Source organism: Sapajus apella, unplaced genomic scaffold (assembly GCF_009761245.1).
Source record: "Sapajus apella isolate SASKATOON/1434 unplaced genomic scaffold, GSC_monkey_1.0 scaffold19, whole genome shotgun sequence".
Lineage (NCBI taxonomy): Eukaryota > Metazoa > Chordata > Mammalia > Primates > Cebidae > Sapajus > Sapajus apella.
Genome location: NW_022436959.1, coordinates 7,281,241 through 7,304,004, shown reverse-complemented (window position 1 = coordinate 7,304,004; position 22,764 = coordinate 7,281,241). Strand labels below are relative to the sequence as shown.

The 22,764-nt window shown below is 48.6% G+C and overlaps 1 protein-coding gene across 3 annotated transcripts in view; it reads left to right on the top strand.

The window, feature by feature from the left end:
* The first annotated feature begins 321 nt into the window (after positions 1–321).
* Positions 322–22,764, top strand: part of MTURN (maturin, neural progenitor differentiation regulator homolog) — a 31,799-nt gene continuing 9,356 nt past the window's right edge. The window contains exons 1-3 of one of the 3 annotated variants that reach the window (XM_032286898.1): positions 322–908; positions 1,216–1,279; positions 13,302–13,424. In XM_032286898.1, the coding sequence (XP_032142789.1) occupies positions 337–908; positions 1,216–1,279; positions 13,302–13,424 (759 nt within the window). In that variant the 5' untranslated portion in view covers positions 322–336. The remainder of the gene's footprint in view (positions 909–1,215; positions 1,280–13,301; positions 13,425–22,764) is intronic. The other 2 variants (XM_032286900.1, XM_032286899.1) reach the window with 2 other exon arrangements.

Here is a 22,764-nt window from a genome sequence, read left to right as displayed (position 1 = left end):
GATAAATGCATTAAGGAGACACATTACCTTAAATCAATTGGAGAACAGAACTTTGATTTCTGCAAAAAGAAAAACTCCCTTTTCTTTAGATTTTCTCAGCTCCTCCACTGCTAGCACCAGACAAGGTCGAAGTTATCTGCAGTTCTGTGGCCTCCCTTGCATTTACATCGCATTCGGGGAAACGCTTTCTGGGCTTTCTAACTCCACAGACACGCTAACTCCACTCGCACAGCTTCCAGGTAACCCACGAAGCCGCGGATTCCAGGCCCGCGCTGTGACGTCACCGGGCTCGCAGGCCGCGGCGCGGTCTCAGGCTCCGGTGATTGGCTGGGGCCCATGACTTCACGGCCCGGGGCGGCCCCGCGCTGGCCAGGGCCCCGGGATGCTCTGGGTTCGTTTAAAAATAAAGGGGGGCGGGAGCGCCCAGGAAAATCCGGGCGCCCGCGGGGGTGCCGGCCGTCCCTCCCGCCGCCCCGCGTCCCGGCCCGGCCGCGCCAGCCCCCAGCGGCCCGCAAGGGGGCGGGGGGAGGCGGGGCGGAGGAGGAGCCGCGGGCGCGGCGCCGCGCTGTCCCCGGCCGCCGCCCGCCCCGCTCCGCACCGCATGTAAACAGTCCCCGCCGGCCCAGCCCGGCCCCGGAGGAGCCCGCTCAGGCTGCGCCGAGCGCCGCGCTGCCCGCCCGGGAGGAGGGCGCCGAGGAGCGGGAGGGCGGGCGGCGGCGGGAGGCGGCGGCGGGCGCCCGGCCGCGATGGATTTCCAGCAGCTGGCCGACGTTGCGGAGAAATGGTGCTCCAACACGCCCTTCGAGCTCATCGCCACCGAGGAGACAGAGCGCAGGATGGATTTCTACGCCGACCCCGGCGTCTCCTTCTACGTGCTGTGTCCGGACAACGGCTGCGGCGACAATTTTGTGAGTGTCTGGGGGAGGGACCGCCGGAACGAGCGGGAGTGTGGACGCCGCGGTGCGTCCCTGCGCCCGAGCTCCCGCGCGGTGGGCGGCGGTGGGCGCCGAGTGGGGGGGCGTAACCCGCGCCCAGCGCCCCGCGCCCCACGCCCCACTCGCTCCGCCAGGGAAGCCCCGGGCTGGGCGCAGCGGGCTCCGCGCCCCGGGTGGGGCAGGGTGGGCGGCGGGCTTGGCGCCGGGACAATCCGGAGAGCCGGGTCGGGCTGGAGGTGTGGCGTCCCCCTAAAGGCCACCCCTCTCCCCGCTACTGCGGGCGCTGTTTCGGGAACGTCACCTCGCGGCCCTTGCGCGTGCCTGGCGTGGAGCATCCCTGGGGAGTGGGTGACCCCAACGTCCCACCAGCCCGGGCTGGGGCGCACGGACCTCCCGCAGGATCCCATTTCCGGAGCTTCCCACACCCAGGCGTCCCGTCCGGGTTAGGAATCCCGCTCCCCTCCCGTGCCCAGCCCCGGCTCCTCGCATTGCCTCGCCCAGGAGAACCCTGCTCCCCGCCCTCGCGGGTTAGTCCCTGCGCTGCCTGTTTGGACACAAAGCTTCGTCCACACTAGCGATGCCCGGTCTCCTGGACCTCCTTTGCGGAATTACACCCCGGATCTTAATACGCACGCGCGCCTGCGCATACACCCCAACACACTCACACTCACACGCGCACACTCACGCGCACACGCGGGCACGTCTCTCCCCTGCCCCCGCGCTGCCCTCGCCGCCTCTTTGAGCTGCCCTCGAGGTGTATGTGGCCCGGGCGGGGGTTCTCTCCAGCCGAGGCGGCGGCCCTGGCCCTGCCGAAGCGCGTTGACTTTTCCAGATGACAGGGAATCTCCCCAGACCCGGCTCACACTGGGAACTGGAACTGCGGTGTCCAAACCTTCCACTTTGAATCCTGCTCCCACTTGGGATCCCGGCTGTGGCAGTTGAGGAAGGGGTTGCAGAGGGCAGGGAGTCGGGGTAGGAGGGGCGGAGTGGGGCCAGCCCGGCGGTCATGAAGTGTTTGTAAGGACGGAGAATAAATAATGGTCCCCAAATGTAAGATGGAGGCGGCCGTGGTCGCGGGTGACAGTGTGGTCACCAGCCTTGCGGGCGGAGGTGGGGTGGCGCGGGGCGTGGCCTGGTGCAGGCTCCTCAGGTGGAGGAGACAAAGCTGGGCCGTGGTCCCGCCACCGTGCACCCTGACCACCCACGGGAAGTTCACGAAGGAGTTAGGGAGATGGCAAGACCTCCTTTCTTGGTCCTGGAGAGGTGAAAGCTGTGCTTGCCTGGCCAATAAAGCATTCCCTCCGCCCACACACATCCCCTGAGGAGGGCAGGAATCCACCTGGGCATTCCAGAAGTGGCACTCCAGAAGAGGAAGGGCCTTGTGTGACAGCCAGATTTGAGTTCTGGCTCTGTGACTCTGCTCCAGTGCCCACCCTGAGCTCAGTTTCCACATCCAAAAAAAATGAATATGGTAATGCCAGCACCCAGGCGTTCATATAGGTAATGCACCAAATAGTCCCTGAGACACAGGAAGAGCCCCACATATTTGGGGTTAGAAACCTGGGGTTCCCCAGAATTTAGAGCTTGTCACATTTTTTAAAGAGCCTTAGTTTTCTCACCTGTAAAATGGGGCTAATCAGAATGCCTCCAGAAGAGCCGAGTGAACTATTAATTCCTGTAAGGCCATCATAACTGTAGGTAAAGTGAGTAAGTAAGTGTTCTATGTTATTGGAAGAAGTGGGAGATCATTAAAAAGGGATTCACTCCATTGCAAAAATTTGAGAAAGCCCCTGGGATACAGCGGAAAGGGCACCAGAATCCAGCTGAGGGTAAAATGTTCGGGTTTGGTTAGGGTCCCTTACAGCTTGGGCTTCCTTCTGCCAGCGTCGTTTCTCCCTCTTAACCGTGTAAAACAGGGCAAGAGTGGTTCATGGTTCTGGATTTCACTGGGGAAAGCCCACACAGCCTTCCTGCTGGGACTGCCCTGGCCATACCCAAAGAAATGACTCCAAAGACAGTAAGTGGGCCAGGAAGCCAAAAGGCTGTTCTCTCCATGAATGTGCATATCCAACCACCATTCAGAAGTATTATATTATTTATATCACGCCTTTCTCTTGAGGCTACCCATGTTTTAAATGTTTTCCCACCTGTGTGAGAAAAATGCTTTAAAGTGTCATCTAAACAGACAATTCAAATAGGATAGAAAGACGGAAGATGATGGTGGTGGTGGTGGGGGGGGGGGGGGGGGACAGATAATTCCTTGGATAGAATGGAACTTTCTCCCAAGGTCTGGAGGCTCTAATGGACAAGATGCCAGCCTTGGGAGTTTTCTTAGCCAGTCCTCTTGAATCTGTCCTAGGCCAGGTTTGTGAGCTACTGTTTGCTTCTAGTAAGTGTCCTGCCTCAGTTTTTTTCTTTTTCCCAGGAAAATGTGTTAGGCGTTAGACAAAATGTAAAATGAATGTAATTCCTGTTGAAGGACTAACAAATAAGAATATCTACCTAAGCATTTCTCAGTTTACAAAAGTATTTTCGCATCATTCATTCATTCATTCATTCAACAAACACTTATTGAGGGTTTACTTTGTGCCCCGTGAGTGCTATCTAGAATACAAATAGGGTCTCTGCCTTCATACTTCTGGGGCAATTTTTACCTGTCTAGGAGGCAGTGTGATATGAAGATTAGGCACACAGGCTGTAGGCTCAGACTACTTGGGTTTGCACCTCAGCTCCCCATATTTGTGTGCCTTGGGAAAGTTATTTAACCCTTCTGTGCCTCTGCGCCATACATTTTTTTTTCTTTTTCTTTTCTTTTTTTGAGAGTCTTGCTTTGTTGCCCAGGCTGGAGTGCAGTGGTGCAATATCGGCTCACGGCAACCTCCACCTCCCGGGTTCAAGTAATTCTTGTGCCTCAGCCTCCCCAGTAGCTGGGATTAAAGGCGTCACCACCATGCCCAGCTAATTTTCCTATTTTTAGTAGAGACAGCATTTGGTTATGTTGCCTAGGCTGGTCTCGAACTCCTGGGCTCAAGTGATCTGCCCACGTTGGACTCCCAAAGTGCTGGGATTATAGACATGAGCCTCTGTGCCTGGCCTCTATGCCATACTTCCTGCATCTGTAAAATCAGGATGATAGTATGAGCACCTCCTGAGCAGAGTTGTTTGAGAACAGTGCCTGAAGTAGGGGCAGCTTAGATGCTCTAAGCCACTGTCATTTTTCATATTGTCTCCTAATTTGTCCCCTTGCTTATAACCCCCGCCTCACTCTTACTGCAGTACTGAAGTGGGGGTACTAAATAGATTCACGTGACTGCTGGGGGAGACTGACTCTAAGCCAGCCTCTACCCAGCAGTCATTTTGGAGCTATGTAAAATATAATCCAGATCATGTCACCACTATGTGGGTAACACCCCCCATGGGCACCGAGGAAGGAGAACTGTCCAGACCCCAGGCACAACCAGTGCCTGAAGAATATCTTAGTTTATAGTGTTATTGCTCAGCTGTTTCCTTTATATAATCCTGCATATGTAATCATATATTAGTTTATAGAATTAGTGCTGCAAGTATAACTTACTTCTTACATATATCTAGTTACTATAGTCATACTTAATACTTATATCTACTTAGTTCTATATAATCTTTCTACATAATCATATAGGTATTGTAGTCGGAGCTGTACGGACACATTTAGTGCTGATGTATATAATCCTTCTATATAACCATATAGTAGTTTTAGTAAGAGGAATACCTAGAGCGGTCACAGAACAGAAGCAGTACCTGGGAAAGCAGCCAGACCAGGACGAGAACCAAAGATCCAGGCGGTGGCATCCCTCCCTGAAAGGGCATACGCTGTATGGCAGGCTTGGAGCAAGAGCCTCTCCTCCTGATAAAGGAGTTGTAGTACCCTGCATCCAGTTCCTGTGGAAAGTAGGCCTCAGGCCTGAGATCCTGGAAGTAACCGAGGGAGAAGAACCCCTCTGGTGTGACCAGTCACAGTGGCTGTACACCCTGTCAGTCTTTTCTGGTTTCTGTGCTTACTCAAAGAATCCTCCCATAAATATCATAAGAGAAGAGCACAAGTCTGTCAGCTCCTACTGCATTAAGCTTACAGTACCCTTCTATTAGAAATCCTTTGAAGTCTCCAGCCCCCAGATAGGAAGTGTTGCGTATGACACCCGTTGCACACAGCCCACCTCCTTGCCGCGTGACCTAATGGGGTGGACCCCTTTTCTGTACACGACCCTCTACTACTGCACACTGCACGTCCCCCTGCTGTACATGGCCCACCTCTGCCCAGGTGACATAATGGTGTGGTCCCCGCACCTGTGACTCACGTGATTATGTAAGCCCTATTACTAAGCCTATACATGATGACCTCACTCACGACCCTGCCCCCTGCTTATACGTAATAAATACAGATGCTCTTGGGCATTTGGGGGCCACCACTGATATCCACTCACAGGTGGTGTGGCCCCCCAAGTCCAGATGCTCTTCATCAGTTCTTCAGTGTCCTGTCTCTTTACTTCTCAGATCCTGCACCTCAACACAGCGTAAAGGACACCCAACGACCCTGTGGGGCCACCACGGCCCTACACCACTATTCCCCACCTCACCTGAACTGACTTCCCATGTTTTATAATAAAACCTAAGCGCTTGCCTTGGCCTCAACCCCCCCTCATGATCTACCTTCCTGCCACACAGACCCTTCCGGTCCTCAGATGTGCCAAGCGCATTCCTGCCTCAAGGCCTTGGCGTGTGTGTTCTGTCTGCCTAGACCCCCTGGCCCCAGTTCTTTACACAGCTGGCTCCTTGAGGCTCCTGAGGCCCAAGAGAAACCTTCCTGACCACATGTTCTTTCACCTCACCTTCTTCTCATAGCACTTATTAGACTTGGCATTCTCTTTTTGGTTTTCTGCCTCCTTCACTGGACTCTAAGCTTCATGAGAGCAGAAGCCTTGTCTGTGTTATCTGTGTCCTGGCATTTGGAGCAACATCCAAACATGATGGGTGCTTAGTACATATCTGTAAGGATGAATAAATTATAGTCTAGTTTAGAAGACATGTCAAGTGTCAAGAATTCAAAGAATAATAATAACAGCCATCACTTATGTTCAGTTTACCATGTAGCAGACGTGGCTCTCGGCATTTGCATACGCCAACTCATTTAACTTCATGTTTTTTTTGGTTGTTGTTTCTTTTTTTTTTTGAGATGGAGTCTTGCTCTGTCGCCCAGGCTGGAGTGCAGTGGTGTGATCTTGGCTCGCTGCTGCAACCTCTGCCTCCCAGGTTCAAGCAATTCTCCTGCCTCAGCCTCCCAAGTAGCTGGGACTACAGGCGCGCACCACCATACCCAGCTAATTTTTGTATTTTTAGTAGAGATGGGGTTTCACCATGTTGGCCAGGCTGGTCTCGATCTCTTGACCTCATGATCCATCTGCTTCAGCCTCCCAAAGTGCTGGGATTACAGGCGTGAGCCATCTCGCCCGGTCTCATTTAACTTTAGTACTCTGACAAGGTAATCTCTATAATTATCTCTATTTTACAGAGGAAAAAACTGAGGCATGGCAAACTTTACTAACTTTCCCACAGTTAATAAGTGGTAGAGCAGTTTGAACTCCAGCCCTGTATTGGATACGTGGCATCCCAGGAGTGACAACAGGGGACCCAATCCAGACTGAGTTCAAGGGTGGCTTCTTATTAGGCCTCACAAAAATTCATCGAGGTAGATACTATTATTTCCGCTTTATAGGCAAAGAAACTGAGGCTCAGCGAGTTTAAGGGACTCATGCAGGACTGTGCCAGTAAGAAGTGACAAAGTAAGGACTTGAGCCCAGAGGCCTGTCCTTTCCACCATGTAGAATGGCCCACAGGCGGGGTCAGGGGCCCATGATCAAGGACATCTTTTTATTTTTCCTTCATTTTGGGTCCCCTGCACACTGTTTCTCTGTCTCACTCTCCACAGGCCATCCCTTCCATGCTGTCCCTTTCCAAACTGCCCCTGCCTGGGGCCCCTGTCTGGATGGCCTGTGATCAGAGCGTGGGGTAAAACGAAGCTGCTAGTGGCCTGTGTGTAGAGGGAATTCAAGGTCGTGGCCACCCTGCCTGGCTCTGCAGGTTTGACAAGGGAGGGCTCCTGGCCCTGCTGAGAGGGGATCAAGGAGCTCTTTCTGCCAAGTTGGAAGGTCCTAGGGGCTTGGTAGGCTTGGAATGGGGTGTCAACAGCCACTTGGATGCCAGATAAACAGAGGGGGCACTCCTAGGCACGGGAGCACCAGCTGTGTTCCCTCCTTGTCCTAGGCCAGGAGAAATGAGCTGTCTGAACAAAGGCCCCCTTTGGGGGCAGCCGGGATCCTGATGATTTTGGGAGAGAGGGAGGGGCTCATTTCCCAGATTGCCCAGGCTTTCCTGTCAGCCCAATCAGAGACAAGTTGGGCTCTAACATTTTGTAGTTTAATCCTGCTTCAGTACAAAAACAAAGATAGTAATCATGATATTGTTAAAGAAAAAGGTTTTATTTATGGGAGGACTATGAGTTAATTTTACATGTGAGTGTTTATAGAGGGGTGTGTGTGTGTGTGTGTGTGTGTGTGTGTGTGTGTGTGTATTTTCCCCCATTTGTAGTCTGAGCACATTGTTATTATTAACTATGTGATCAAATAACAGCCTTCTCATTTTGGAGAAAGAAAATAGAACTTATTTAAATGAGATTGAGTCACGCGTATGTGATGGTATAGTGGAGAGAAAGTACTTTCTTGTCTGATTTAAACTCTACCCAGTTTCCTCCTCTGTCAGATCGGGACTGTCATGCCTGTGTTACATGATGAGTGTGAGGATGAAATGAGTTGTGCATGTGGAGTGCTGGGTAGACATAAGGCATTCCACAGTGGCCATGCCTGTTCATATAGAGAGGCTGTTTCTGGAAAAATGATAGGTCCTTTGTATATTCTTTAAATGGTAGTCATGATGAAAGTTGCTATGTTAATATGAGCTCAAGTAGATGGGAGTAAGGGCTTATTGGGCCCCTATTAAATGAGAGTCAGTCTACAGGTTGTCTCCTGAAATCTTTAGATTCACCCTGTAAATATAATTATTTTCTGTGACTTACAAATGAGCGCAGTGAGGCTTAGGTCAAACATTGTACACAAAGTGTGGTTGAAAGGGTGTGCACACCTCTATTGACATTCTGGCTGTGCCCTTGTTCCCTATGTGACCACAGGCAAGTTAGTTAACCTCTCTGAGCCTCAGTTTCCTCACTGGTAAAATAGGTCAGTGGCTGACACAAAGATTGGGCTAGTCCTAGGTATGGCCAGCTGTGCTCCTCCCACCTGTGCAGAAATATGTCAGGAGGCATGTGGTGGATTGTGGCTTTTATCTTCTCCTGCCATATGTTGCGAGGACAAGAATCAGGGTTTTGTTCTGGTATTTTGTTTTAGAGACAGGGTCTCACTCTTGCCCATGGTGGGTACAGTGGTGTGATCAGAGCTTACCATAACCTCAGACTCCTGAAGCAGCAGGATGCTTCAGCCTCCCAAGTAGCCAGGACTACAGGCATGTGCCACCACACTCAGCTATTTTTCTTATTTTTCGTGGAGACTGGAGTCTTGCTGTGTTGACCAGGTGGTCTTGAACTCCTTGCTTCAAGCAACCCTTCTGCCTTGGCCTCTCAAAACGTTGGAATTACAGGTGTGAGCCACCAGGCCCGGCCAGGGATCCATTTTGGATTATGACATACCAATTCAAAATGGACTCCCTTGGTACTGAGTGGCAGAAAACCCCCACTTCAGTACTATATTAAGTCCCAGAGCAAGGGCCTCAGAGGGAGGAGACACAGGAGTGTGTTCTTACCTCCTCTGCCACCCCCACCCTGCTTAAGCACCAGGAAGTCCAGCTGTATTCCCACCAGGACGTAGAATAGTAAGGCACACACATTGAGCTCCCCCCAAAAATGCCTGTAGGATTGAATTATCTTAATGATCTGAGACCACTTTTTGATAAACTGGCTGTTGTCATCTACACTATAAAAAGCAGAAAGGTGCTCATTTTCCTGTTTGCAGGTGACATAGTTATATTGTTTTCAGCTGGGCAGGCTTTTGTAATAAACTTCCCTGATCTCACAGGAAGATGAGAGATCTTTGAGATGGCCTCTACTCAAATCAAAGTTCCTATCAGGGATTTTCTGTAGGAAAGAGTAGGCCACTCAGGGTATGTCCGACAGCAGCCACCTCACTGCAGCTGAGGCCAGCCTGAGATTTGGAGTTGGCTGTAGTCAGTATTGGCAACTGCTGTAGTTCTCCCAGAAAGATATTTAAATGTCACATCACCCCCTCCCCACTTCAAATACGTAATTAGCCAAAGTTCTGCTGTGCCCATGGTGTGGTTCTCCAAGTGTGGTCCCAGAACCCGCCACATGAGCATCACCTGGGAACTGTGTACATTCTCAGCCCACTGAATAGTTCATTAGCTAAACTGATTACCAAGCAGTGGTGGTTACCTTGCAATGCTGTTATTGTGTTTGAGTGATACACTTTTCTCAGTTGGCAAGTTAAACTCTGCCTCTCACCACCCCACTCTGATCCACACTGAAGCTCGAGAACCCCTGCTTCCCTGTGCTCCCTGAAGCCTTCCTGGTGTTTCTCCTTTTGTCCAAGGGAGGCCTGCAGGCTGCCCATGCACTGACTCCTACCTTAATGTAGAGTCAGTGCTTTCCATACCCAGATTCATGTTTGCCAGAGCATTGCACTGTTCAGAGCTAGAGATTCTGATTCCTGCTATAGTTTTTTTCCTGACCAAAATGAGTATTTGGTTACACATGCTTAAAATATTTTCCAAGTTGAAGTTACTGCGGTCACACCCAGTGGCACAGGGCTCTGGGCCTTCAGTTGTCCATTTGTCTTTGTACAGGACTAGATCCTCTTTTCAGGAGCACCAGCCCTGCCCCTCGATGGTCTCTCTGCTCCCCTTGGTTTTGGAATGGTCCCTTGTATTTTCCTAATAGAATATGTGTTCTGCCTCCAACACCCCTGCCTCTTAATTTTCCTGAAGAGCACATCTGTTTTATCTGTGGACACCACCTCGTGGGATTAATGGTGCCTCTCTCTCTGCATGGGCTACTTAGAAAGCTTTGCTGTCAGATCTGTGTCCCATCTGTAGCAAGTAGCCAGGCCCTCATACCTTGTTCTGCTTGTTCTAGTCTCACTCTTGGATCTTATTTTCCTTCCTTTGTCTTTTCTTTTTTTTTTTTTTGAGACGGAGTTTCGCTCTTGTTACCCAGGCTGGAGTGCAATGGCGCGATCTCAGCTCACCGCAACCTCCGCCTCCTGGGTTCAGGCAATTCTCCTGCCTCAGCCTCCTGAGTAGCTGGGATTACAGGCACGCGCCACCATGCCCAGCTAATGTTTTGTATTTTTAGTAGAGACGGGGTTTCACCATGTTGACCAGGATGGTCTCGATCTCTTGACCTTATGATCCACCCGCCTCGGCCTCCCAAAGTGCTGGGATTACAGGCTTGAGCCACCGCGCCCAGCCCCAGACTTTTTTTTTTTTTTTTAGGTCATTTTGTCTTGTATCCTGTGCTACTTTGTCAGCTGCCTTGATTCATTTTGGAAGGAAGGAATTTTAAATGGAACACTTCCTTGTTTCCAGATACAATGGATATGAGATGACTGGCATTTAGTAAATGATGTCTTTTAAGTGACTGTGTACACCTGGATCTGTCTGAGTCCAAACCCCATGCCACTCTATCATGTGTACCAGGATTCAGTACAACGTTTTTTGAACCCGAAAACCTAACGGAACTGGGAATACAGGTGGAGATAGATAGCCAAATGAAGGAAATTTAGACAGAAGGTCCTTTCATGGGTGTTAAGTCTTCCGCCAACATATAGTCCTAAATAAACTGCTCTAAAAATAGAGTAATGGCAATTGTGGCACAAACAGTCTCTTCATGAGATTAGAAATGCCTTAAAAACACTTAGCTAAATAAACTGCCTGATTACCAAACAGTGGCTACACTGCAATTTGCGATTCTGTTATTGTTTGAGTGATATACTTTTCTTAGTTTACTTTGTAATTTAAAGCCCAAGTGTACTTACTTTTTAACAAAGTAGGCATACAAGCTTTTCATAGATGCACCTGCTTCTGAATTAACCTCAACCCAAGTTGCCTCGGGCAGTGCTCTCGGTGAAGTCACACTGGGTGTCCGATTACTCATTGTGTGACCGTAGCCTTGTGGCAGATGGTAAGCCCACCCCTTCCCCTCTGCCTCCCCCATCCTCCTGGAGATGCGAAGGGGGAAAGAAGGTACTTAACGCCCACCATATTCAGTAGAATATTCACTGCATGCCAGCCAGGCACTGTGCCAGGCACTTACTCAGCTTTTACCTCTTTCTGTCATCTTCCCAAGTCTACAGAGGACAGACTTAAAGTTTTCTGAAATGTGGTACTGGATGTTAACCCCCTCTTTAACTTGGGTAATAATTTGAAATAAGCTGGAACTTTTACACATTTGAGTATGAAAATGGATGCTGAGCAGAACTTACTAAAGTAGAACTTTTGTTGTTCTTGCAGAATCTCCACTGATTAAGAATCAAGTGACATAATGGATATACAAGTACTTTGTACTGTTATACTTTTGTACAATGGAAGAGACTATTACATAAATGACACTGCAGTGGTTTGACAGCTTTAAGGGTCTCTAATTAGTAGGGAAGAACATTTGAGCTGTTCTTTAAAACTAGAGAGCCCAGACGGTGTCATTATTGGGTTGGGGAAGCTACCAGAGAAGTCTGCTGGCATGAGAGCAACGTGTGTCGGAAATGGACCTTTACAACTATGAAATGTAGATAATTGGGGTATAAAGATGGTACATGGGCACCTAGTTCTTCTCATTTGAATCTGGGCAGTATTTTAGTCTATAGGTCTAGTTCTCAGAAACCCTGCAGTAAGAAGGAAGGAGAGTAAATGTGTTTATTGAGTGGTAGGGATATAACTTTCTGAAGTGGTGCCCCAGTCGTTTGTATTACTAGAAGAGGGCAAGTGCGTGCTTGCCATGGACCATTTCTCCAAATAAGTCTCATATCCTGCTATCTAGCCCCTACATCCTGTTCTTATCTGCCAGACGTCTTCCTTTCTCCCAGACGTCAACACTTTTTTTTGCCAGTGTTGAGCTGTCATGGACCTGTACCCACTAAAGATCGATCCTTGGTACCTGACAGTTACTCTGATGTTACCCTGGTAACCCTGTGTTCCCAACTCACTTAGATATGCAGGGCAGGGGCTTCTGCATTGAAAATGCTCAAACCTGTTTCTTAGCCTTGTTCCAGATCTTTGAACATTATGGAAGAGGCTTGCCTAGTTTTAAAGAGGAGCAAAAATAAATATCCTCACATGGAAAGAAGCCTTATCCAGCTTTTGGAAAAAATAAAACCTAAACTGGGTATGGTGGCTCATGCCTGTAATCCCAGCACTTTGGGAGGCTGAGGCAGGTGGATCAAGACCAGCCTGAGCACCATGGCAAAACCCTGTCTCTACCAAAAATACAAAAAATTAGTCGGGTGTGGTGGTGTGCACCTGTAATCCCAGCTACTCAGGAGGCTGAGGTGGGAGGATCACTTGAGCCCGAGAGGTGGAGGTTCAAGTGAGCTAAGATCGCACCACTGCACTCCAGCATGGGCAACAGAGTGAAACCCTGTGTCACAGACCAAAAAAAAAAAACAAGAAAAGAAATAGAAATAGAAAACATAAAACCAGTCTCCTTAGTACGTGTTAGATTGTGAAATCATGCTTTGGTGTGATGCCCTCTGAAAGTATTTTAGGGAAGGGAAGTTTTTGGAAAGCCTTTGTTTCCCACTGACGTAATGGTGACTAGGCGGGTTCTCCTAAGTTCTTTTCATTTGGAAGTAAATTTACCACCAACCCCACTCACAGGCCAATCTGGGTAAAGAATGTCTTGTTCCAAGTTAATGCTTACAAACTATGCTTAAGTAATCTTTCAGCCATAGCTGAAAGCAAAGTTTAGGATTTTGAAGGCAAAGGTCTGGTTTCCCCTTCCTCATGTCTGAAAACAGCCCTTAGCCTGCGCAAGAAGGTGAACAATGGAAATCACTGGCGAGGAATGGCCACCCCCTGCCCTCTTTACTGTGTAGGAGCAGATCTGATGGCGAACAGAGCAAGTGAGGTAGGGACCAAAAGCTTGGGGGCTTAGACAGTTTTTCATCCGATTTGGTGCAAACAAATCAAGAATGAATGTAATGGAGGCCTTCATCAAATTCATGTCATTAAAAAATCTGCTTGGCTTTTCTGAACTTCACACTGAGTGTAGTGACTCTGTGTCTTTGTTTTCTCCTTTCACTGCCCGTGGGCACGCAGCACGTGTGGAGTGAGAGCGAGGACTGCCTGCCTTTCTTGCAGCTAGCACAGGATTACATCTCCTCCTGCGGCAAGAAGACGCTCCACGAAGTCCTGGAAAAAGTCTTCAAGTCTTTCAGACCTGTAGGTGCCTGCTTGGCTTCTAACCACCGCATGTTTTCTATGGTGATTGTGTTTAGAATAACAGGGGCGGTGGGGAAGGTGGGCAAAACCTGGGATGACTAATTGTTTTTCTCTTGTCGGCCCTGTGGCTTAGAGATAGCACGGGTATAGAGAGGCCGAGGGTGGGAGGAGGGGACGGGATGTGACACAGCTGTTTGCTGCGGGGATGCTGGTTATTTCTAGCATCACTTGAGTTGAGTTGAGAATCCCTGATGGGGGGGAAGCAAACAGATTCTTTATGAGACAACTGAATATTCCTGTTCTCCTCCAGGAGATTTAGAACCACAGCACTTGCGAGCCGGATGGAGGTTCTTTTATAATAGTGGGGCGTGTATTTGGGGGTTGCCGGGAAGCTGTTTATAGGTTATATTAATACCTCCATGTTTGTGGGTATGGAAAGGATGAAACTGGATACTGGCTCTATTCTTTTCTATTTTTAAAAAGTCTCTTCTATGAGCTTACTGTTTGTTTTTCCCTTTTGGGATTTGGGAATGTATATTTCTGTGGCTAGCTGACAGTCTTGTTTTCATTCTAGCTGATAAACCTGTAAAATGAATACTCCTATTTTGAAGATTACCTATTTCCCTCTATCTTCATTGGAAAATAAAGTCACATCACCAGCATCTCAATGTTTCCCCTAAGTTCAGTTACCTGCCCACTGTAAATACTGCGCATGTTCAGTGGTATTCACTAGAATGTCTGTTTATTTTTCAAATCTTTTTAATGCTGTCTGCTCTGCTGCAGTTTTCAAGCTTGTCTTCTGTTTCTTTGATGATAGTAAGCTTGGTTGCATAGTAGACTGTGTCTGATGATACTTCCTTTTGTACGTCTGTTTTGTCTTCTTTTGTTTAAGCTGGTTCTCAAACCTGGTATCTTGTTTCTCTGTGAGTGGGATTATCTCTGTGTGCTAGTTACTGTATTTGAAAGTTTGCATGTAGGAATAAAGTGAGGCCTGTGATGATAGTACCTTCCTCCAGAGAGGATTTTTGTTGGCTTCTTTCAGGACTTGGGGGCCTATTAGTCTGAGACACCTTAGCACAGTTTAAGGCTTGGGGTTCTCCAAAGGCTCCCAGGGGTGAGGGGCAGGCTGCAGGCCTGGTCTCTTCTGGCTCTTCCTCATTATTAAGGTGTGGGCCTCTGGGGGGCCCAGCTTCAAGTGGGGTTGGTGTCGAGTCTGCTCCTTTGGAAAACCCTGGGCTTTGACTTTGGTCCCTCTAGCTCTTAGAGCAGGCCGAGCAAGCAGTGAAGTTCCTAGCTGCTTCTTCCAGGTCAGCAAATGCCCTCAGGACAAAAGCAGCTTTTTATGTTTGATTTACGTAGTCTCCTGGTTAATACTTTATATTTAAGAAGGTATTTTTCATACTTAGTTCAGCTTTTTTAGTCATTCTCAGTGGAAGAGTTGATCCCAGGCCCTTGTGCACCATTATAAGAAATGAGATTTCAGTGGCTTTTGTCACTCTGATTTCTATCATTTGGTTAGACAAATGATAGAAATCACCTAGAGTGACAGAAGCCACTGAAATCCCTTTTTTGTTTGTTAATTTTCTAAGCCAGTTTGGCACATTCAAAATAGATATTTGACTTAAAAGTACCAGTCTGTCCCACTTTCATTCATTCAATAAATATGTATTGGGTACCCACTAGGCACATGGCACTGTGTACTGCTTTGTTCCTGGCACTGGAACTAAAGCATGAGAGGCTTAGATCTCACAGTGCCTGTGCTTCAGTGCGGGGGGAGACAGGATAGACAGGGACACACACAGTGTCGTGAAATGATGCTAGTAATTAACTGCCAAGAGAAAGGAAAGAAATCAGGGAAAGGGGTGAAAAGTGTCAAGCGTCCTGGAATTTTTGAGTAGGGAACCAGAGAAGGTTTTGCTGAGAAGGTAACATTTGAGTAAAAACTTGGAGTACAGAGTGGGCCATGGGGAAATCCAGGGGAGTAGCGCTTTAGGTGGGAGTGCAGCAGGTATGGAGGCCTCGGCGTTGGAGAACACCTGTGTCCAGGGAGCAGGAGCGGCCATTGTGGCTGAAGAAAGTAGAAAGAGGTGAGCCTGAGGGATTCTGGGAGAATCCCTAGCAATCACAGAAGGACATGGGCTCTTACTCTTGAGTGATGGGGAGCCACCCAAGGGGTTAGGCAGAAGAGGACGTGACCTGACTTCACATTGTAAAGGGTCCCTCTGTTGACTGTGTTGAGAATAGGCTGTGTAAGGGGAGGGACGGAGAGGCCATTGAGGAGGCCATTGATGTCATCCAGATGAGAGATGATGGTGGTCTGGATTGGGACAGTCACGTCAGAGGTGGGGTGAGGGGTTGGATTCTAGAGATGCCTTGAGAGTAGACCCAGCTGGACTTGCTGGGGGATCAGAAGTGGCATGTGGGAAAAAGGGAGAGAAGGATGACTCCTGAGTTTCTTGCCTGAGCAGTGAAGGGAATGGCCTAGACATTTACTGAGCTGGAGAAGGCTGCGGGGATGGGAGCGGGGGCGGGGGTAAGGAGTGAGGAGTTTGGGATTGGTACTGCCAGAGCTCAATTTTGGACATGTCAGTGTTTTAAATGTCTGTTAAACATTGAAGAAGAGAGATCATATTAAGCAAAATTAAAAATAAATTGATTCCTCTAATTTTTTTTTTTTTTTTTTTTTTTTTTTTTTTTTTGGAGACAGCGTCTTGCTCTGTCCCCAGGCTGGAGTGCAGTGATGTGATCTCAGCTCACTGCATCCTCGGCGTCCTGGGTTCAAGCGATTCTCCTCCCTCAGCCTCCTGTGTAGCTGGGAATACAGGCATGTGCCACCACACCCAGCTAATTTTTTTGTATTTTTAGTAGAGACAGGGTTTCACCACGTTGGCCAGGCTGGTCTTAATCTCTTGACCTCGTGATTCACCTGCCTTGGCCTCCCAAAGTGCTGGTTACAGGTGTGAGCCACCCTGCCCAGCTGATTCCTCTAAATTTTAGCTAGAAGAATACCTGTTAGCAAATGATGTTCACTTTGCAGCAGGTTTCCTCACAGGGGCTCACTCACCCGCCTGCCGCCAGCTGCTCTAAATGGGGCTGTTATCTGTGGTGGCGGGCAGCATCCCTGCAGAACTGGCTCACCTGGAAAGGGGAGCTCCAGCCAGGAGTCAGTGTGCTGTTTTTCTTTACCAAGCCTCTGGTTGTATTTTGGCAACCAGGCTAGCCACATGTAAATGAGAAAACAAATGCAGTCCAAAAGAGACCTGGATATGTAGCTGAAAGCAGCTGGATTGGTTGAAAATGTTCTTTCAGGTGGCACTGAGATGTGTCACAGGGGGTCCCCTAGCTTTGATTTGCTGTTGCTGGGCTTCTGGGTTTCCTTTCTGAAGTGGAGCTTTACCTCATGGGCAGGAATGTGGCTCTCCAGGTGAGGAGGTCCTGACCTGGCACAACGCGCCCTTTGGTGGGGAGGTTTATGGGCTGGGCCGCCCTCTGATGGGGCCTATTTGACTCCAGGGCAAGGCTGGTGGGAGGCACCTTCCTGGGTTGGGCAAGATGAAGTGCTGAAGGCCTAGGGCTTCTCCCACTCAGGATGCACCCGAGACCGGATGAGAGGGAGTGTCACAAACCCAAATAAAGGACCGCAGAGATCCCTGGAGAAACTTTGACGCTCCCCACCTCGACCAAATAGAGCACTGCTTCTCGAAGGCGCCATTTATCTGTTTGTTTTATATAAGGGAGTTTTGTTAGAAATAAGACATGGGTAAGGGTTTTGTTGCTGTTGTCACAGTTGAAAGTATCTGTTGAAGAAACGCTTACCCAAATGCTACAGATTTTATCAATTGGGTGAAACCAGCACATCATTTCCCTGAAAATGTGTGGGAATCTGATGAAATCCATGCAGCTGCTTTTTCGTTTATAGTGGGCCAGCCCCAGGAGGAGTGTTTTTGCCTTTGTCTTAGAGCAGTCCCATCCCAGGCTCTGCACCCCTCTTTTCCCTTGGACACCCCATTGCCAGCCCCTGGCCCTTGCAGTCTCTTCAGAGAGGTCAGTACCAGTTTGTTGACAGCCTCCTACTGTCCTTTGGAACATCAGACAAATTCCGTTAACTTTGCCAGAGCTTCGGCACTCTTGCATCCGTGGGCCAAAAAAGTGGCATCAACTCTGGCCTTCCTCAGTGGTCCTGCCCACAGGGCTGAGGCTGCGCCACTTTAGCACTCTGTCTGTACTTTCAGCCTACAAACTTTGGGCCGGGCATGGTGGCACATGTGTGTGATTTCAACACTCTGGGAGGCTGAGGTGGCAGGATCTCTTGAGGCCAGCGGTTTGAAACCAGCCTGGGCCATGTGGAGAGAACTGTCACACCTGGGAAGGGGAGCTTCAGCCAGGAATCACTGTGCTGTTTTTCTTTACCAAGTCTCTGGTTGTATTTTGGCAACCAGTCTAGCCATATGTAAATGAGACCTGGCACAGCATCTTTATTTTTATTGTAGAAAAAAATATATATATATAGCCAGGCACTCTTGTGGTCCCAGCTACCTAGAAGGCTGAAGTGAGAGGATAGCTTGAGCCCAGGAAGTGGAGGCTGCAGTGAGCCATGATCGTACCATTGTACTCCAGCCTGGGTGACAGCGTGAGACCTGTTTAAAAAAAAAAAAAAGAAATACAGACTTCATAGCTATACACGCTGTCCCCCTTTCACTGGCTAGCATTTCCCCCAACTGAAACAATCAGTGTCTGAAAGTTTCCCTTCCCTTCAAGAAGTCTATTGTTGGATTTGAAAATTTAAGAAAAGGTCTCCTTTTTTTTTGGTTTAAACCATCTTATTCCTTTATCTTCCCTCTACTTCCTCATCATGTTTTCAACAAAATGTATCCATCGTCTGCCGTTGCCAAAACACCACTTCCAAGGGCGAGGGGCCGGGCACGGAAAGCCCAGGTCTTGCCCTCAAGGAACGGATTTTCTGGTAGGAGAGATGGCCACATAAGTGTACAGAGGAACCCCATCACAAGACAGAGCACCTGTTAGGGTCCAGACACTCTGCTAGATGCCGTGCACAGCAAGTGAGGGAGTCCCATTCCTTGCCCTGCCTACTGCACTCTCCTGACTCTTGGGGGAGTTGTTTCTGTGAGCATGTTCTGCAGGGGGTTGCTGGCCACCTCTTAACCCAATTATGAGGGAACAGGTACTTCAGTCATGAAGAACCCAAGCTCCGTTGGCAGGCTACCCAGATTTAAGTCTCAATTCTACCCCTTGCTGGCTGTGTGACCTTAGACAAGTTACTTAACCTCCCTGATTCTCTGTTCATTTGTAAAAGTAGAAAATTAAAAATGATGTTCCCTTAGGGTTGCAGTGAAGATTAATGGCATTTTTGTTGGGTACTCAGTACAGTGTGTTATCCACGGTAGACGCTAAATCAATGTTAGTGTGATTGGAGGGGATGAGGATACTAGACAAACTAACTAACGAGAAGTGAGCAGGTTACCATTTGGGAGAACCTTAGATTTTTGATGGAGAGAAAACAATTCGCTAAGTGATTTCAGCATGAAAAGGCATTAGAAGGGTAAGTCAAAAGTTTATCAACATTGGTTTTGGTAAAATTACAAACATTTACTGAGCACCTGATCCACATAACTCACTGTGTTAAAGGCGAGGCTCCTAAGAGGAGCTCCTGTCCTCCTAGAGGGGCACATGACCAAAGTGCTCACGGTGATGGATGATTTTTGTTTTCTTCTTTACCACAGTTTCTAAGTTTTCTGTGATCACATCATCAGAAAATATGTTTTTTAATGAAACTCTGTGGCTTCCAGTGTATTTGAAGTACTAGGAGCAGGCTCATTGAGGGACAAAGCCAGGCAGTGACTTCATGAGAGGTGGCACTAGAGAATAGCAGGACCTAGATGTGCTCAGAGCAAGGGCGGGGCTGGTCCAGGAGGAAGTCCAGGAAGGGCTCATCCTGGCTGCCTCAGCTCCATTTCCTTAGGTATGTCTCCATGTGGTGGAAGGTAGATCAGCTCTGCCTTGTCTTGCTGCCATGCTGTGTACCTCAAACAGGTCACTTGGCCTCAGTGTCCCCAGCTTTAAAATGGGGGCAGTACTGACTTAGCTGTCTTATGGATTCATGGGGAACTTTGAAATCAGACTGAGAACACAAAGGATTATCAAAACCCAGACACTGTGCTAAATTTAGTCTCAATTTCTGGCCCCTAACTGGTATTAGGAAATATTTCTTGGATGAGTAAATGACTGTGGGTGCAGCTGGCCATCTTTCCTCGAGTGACCCACATGCTACTGCACTCCAGTGACCTCCTACTTGCGAATGTTGGCTGCTCAGAGAGGTACGATTTTTACCTATGTTTTTTCTTGCCACTGGCACGTCATATCCAAATGCACATGTATGCAAATGACAATACCAGGCAGGCTGTTGCTGGCACCCACGAGCAGGTGCCGCCACCAGTAGTGGCTTCAGAAACACCCCTCCGTCACTTTGGTAAGTGTGAGTTGGATAATCATTAAAGCCTTGTATTTTTCTTAAGTGACCCTCCGTTGACAGTTGCTGGTCATACATGATTAAGCTAGAGAACAATGGTTATGGACCTAAATAATGGTGATCATGCCATTCAGTTTTCCCCACAGTCTTTTCATGTTTTATATTTAGTGCCAACTGACAGACGTACTGCTGGGTAGAAAACAGTCTACAAGAGAAGAAATAGCCTACTATTTCCAATTTGGCGGCAAAACCAGACTTTATCTTTGCCCTTTCAAATTCTCTCAAAGTGTGACGGGCTTAACAAGGAACCATTGCTTCCTTGGGCGGATTCTTCCTCTCCTTACCAACGCTGTGGACATTAGGGTCCTGGGTCCCCTGTTGCCCTTGCCGTTTTGTGTGCTGTTTGCATGATGTTGCTTCCACCGCCCAGCCTGGAGTTGGATCCTGTGATCCTTGCAGTTTCTCACTCAATTGGCCCTGGTCATCTCCCTGGGGTTGCTGTGTGACTCTCTGTGTTTCTTCTCTCAAGGAGGAGAGACATTTCTGCCAGAAAAATCCCCCTAATTTTAGTTCACTGGCATGAGCAAGATTGATATTTTCAGTTTGCCACAAGTGGCTGGAGAGCCACAAGTTAAATCCCACAGGAAAACCCTGTGTCTCAGAAAAAGTCCAACTCTTGCCTCGACTCATGGAGTCTGGTCGAGAGCCTGGAAAAGAGAAAGAATCCACCTGTGAGAAGCTGCCTGGGTGGGTCAGGGAAAGTCTGATGAGAGGGATTTACAATTTTTTTGTATTTTTAGTAGAGACAGGGTTTCACCATGTTGGCCAGGATGGTCTCTATCTCCTGACCTCGTGATCCACCTGCCTCAGCCTCCCAAAGTGCTGGGATTACAGGCATGAGCCACCACGCCCAGCCACCATTCTCTTTTTTAGAAAGTATTATGGCCTCAAAAAGTAGGAGAATGCCGCCTCCTGCCCCTTTGGGTCCTACATCCATCTTGCCACCCTTTTTTCCTTAGTGTGAAGAAGACTGACTGACCAACCAGGACCCCGCCAGAGGTTTCTCGGTACCGCCAGCATCATGATCATTAAGATAAATGGTGCCACATTTCCGAAATGCTTTGGAGTCCTACCACCCTTAGCTCTTGGACTCACAGTATTCCTGTCAACTGGGAGTGTGTGGGTGATGCAGAATTGAGTCCCACTAGAGACCTGCTGAATCAGCATCTGCGTTTGAGATAGATTGCTGAACATGTCATATACACCTACCCATAGTGAAAGAGAAGAGAGACTACCTAAGGGGAGTACCTGGAAGGTGCCTACGAGGATCTCTGAAGCCACGGGGCACTTGCTCAATGCAGCAAAGCCGTGGCTGATTGGCTGTGCTCTCCAGGGCACAGACACAGCCTCCCCTTCTTTCACGAAGACCCTCTAGTCCACTGTGCTGAGTAAGTGCCCCCTTCAGAGACAGCAGCTGCTAAATGCCAGCTCAGTATGACCTCACGTAGTTTACGCTATTGTCCAAAAGACCTGGAGTTGACCCTACAGATAACACTCTTGGGTCTGAGGAACCTCAATTCTCCAGAGTTGGCAGCTCTGCCTTTCGAGTGCAACCCTGTTTGGGTGGATGGGCCCCAGCAGTGCTTATGTGATCATCGATCGCTCAAAGGAAGCTTTGTGGTCAGCGAGACCCTGGAAGTGCCAACTCTTTTGTCCAGAGTGAGCATAAGCTGTTTTTCCCAGCCACTGAAATAGGAATAAATGATTATAACTGTTAGGAATAATCTAAATATACAGTCACTTTCATCTTTGGCCCACCTTTTCGGTATGAGAATGTGTGGTTGCAGTAAAAGCCAGGACTCCAGAATTCTTCCCAGTCTGTGCATACGCCTGTCTCTTCTTGACTGCTGAAAATTGGGATCTAGAAGTTAAATTTAGACTTGCCCACCATAGATGGGATTGAGCATAGAGGTGTGGATGCTAGATTACAACATATCTGTACAAGATATCCCTTAGAATTCCAGGCAGTCTGTTTCTGGTGCCGTCTCTCCATGCTTCCAAATTGTACCTCCTCATAAATGTAGACAGTAGCATTTCATATTGCATTTTTTTTTGAGATGGTATCTTGCTTTGTTGCCAAGCTGCAGTGCAATGGCACAATATTCACTGACTGCAACCTCTACCTCCTGGGTTCAAGCAATTCTCCTGCCTCAGCCTCCTGAGTCGCTGGGACCACAGGTGCACACCACCATGCCTGGATAATTTTTGTATTTTTGGTAGAGATGGGGTTTTACCATGTTGGCCAGAATGGTCTCTCGTGACCTGCCATCTCGGCCTTCCAAAGTGCTGGGATTACAGGTGTGAGCCACCACGCCCGGCCTTGCATTTTTAAAAAAGATTTATTCCCCAGCAGAAAACATTGAAACTTCCAGGTAATAGGAACAGTATTAACAGCTGGATGGGAGTCTCCTGGGTGGCCCGCTGTGAAGGGGTGTGAAGTCTGCCGTCAGATCACTAGGGTTTGAATCCTGGCTCTGCCATTTACTGGGTGACTCTGGGCAAGTTGCTCAACCTCTCCAGGTCTTATCTGTAAAAGGCGGGCAATAAAGGTGCCCACCACACAAGGTTATTATGAGGAGCAAAGGAATTAATGTGTGTCACTCTGCTTAAGATACTGCATTTGCCGTGCCAATCCCCCTTTATTTATTTTGTTGAGACAGAATCTCGCTCTGTCACCCAGGCTGGAGTGTAATGGCATGATCTCGGCTCACTGCAACCTCCGTCTCCCGGGTTTAAGCAGTTCTCTCACCTCTGCCTCCTGAGTAGCTGGGACTACAGGCACCCATGACCATG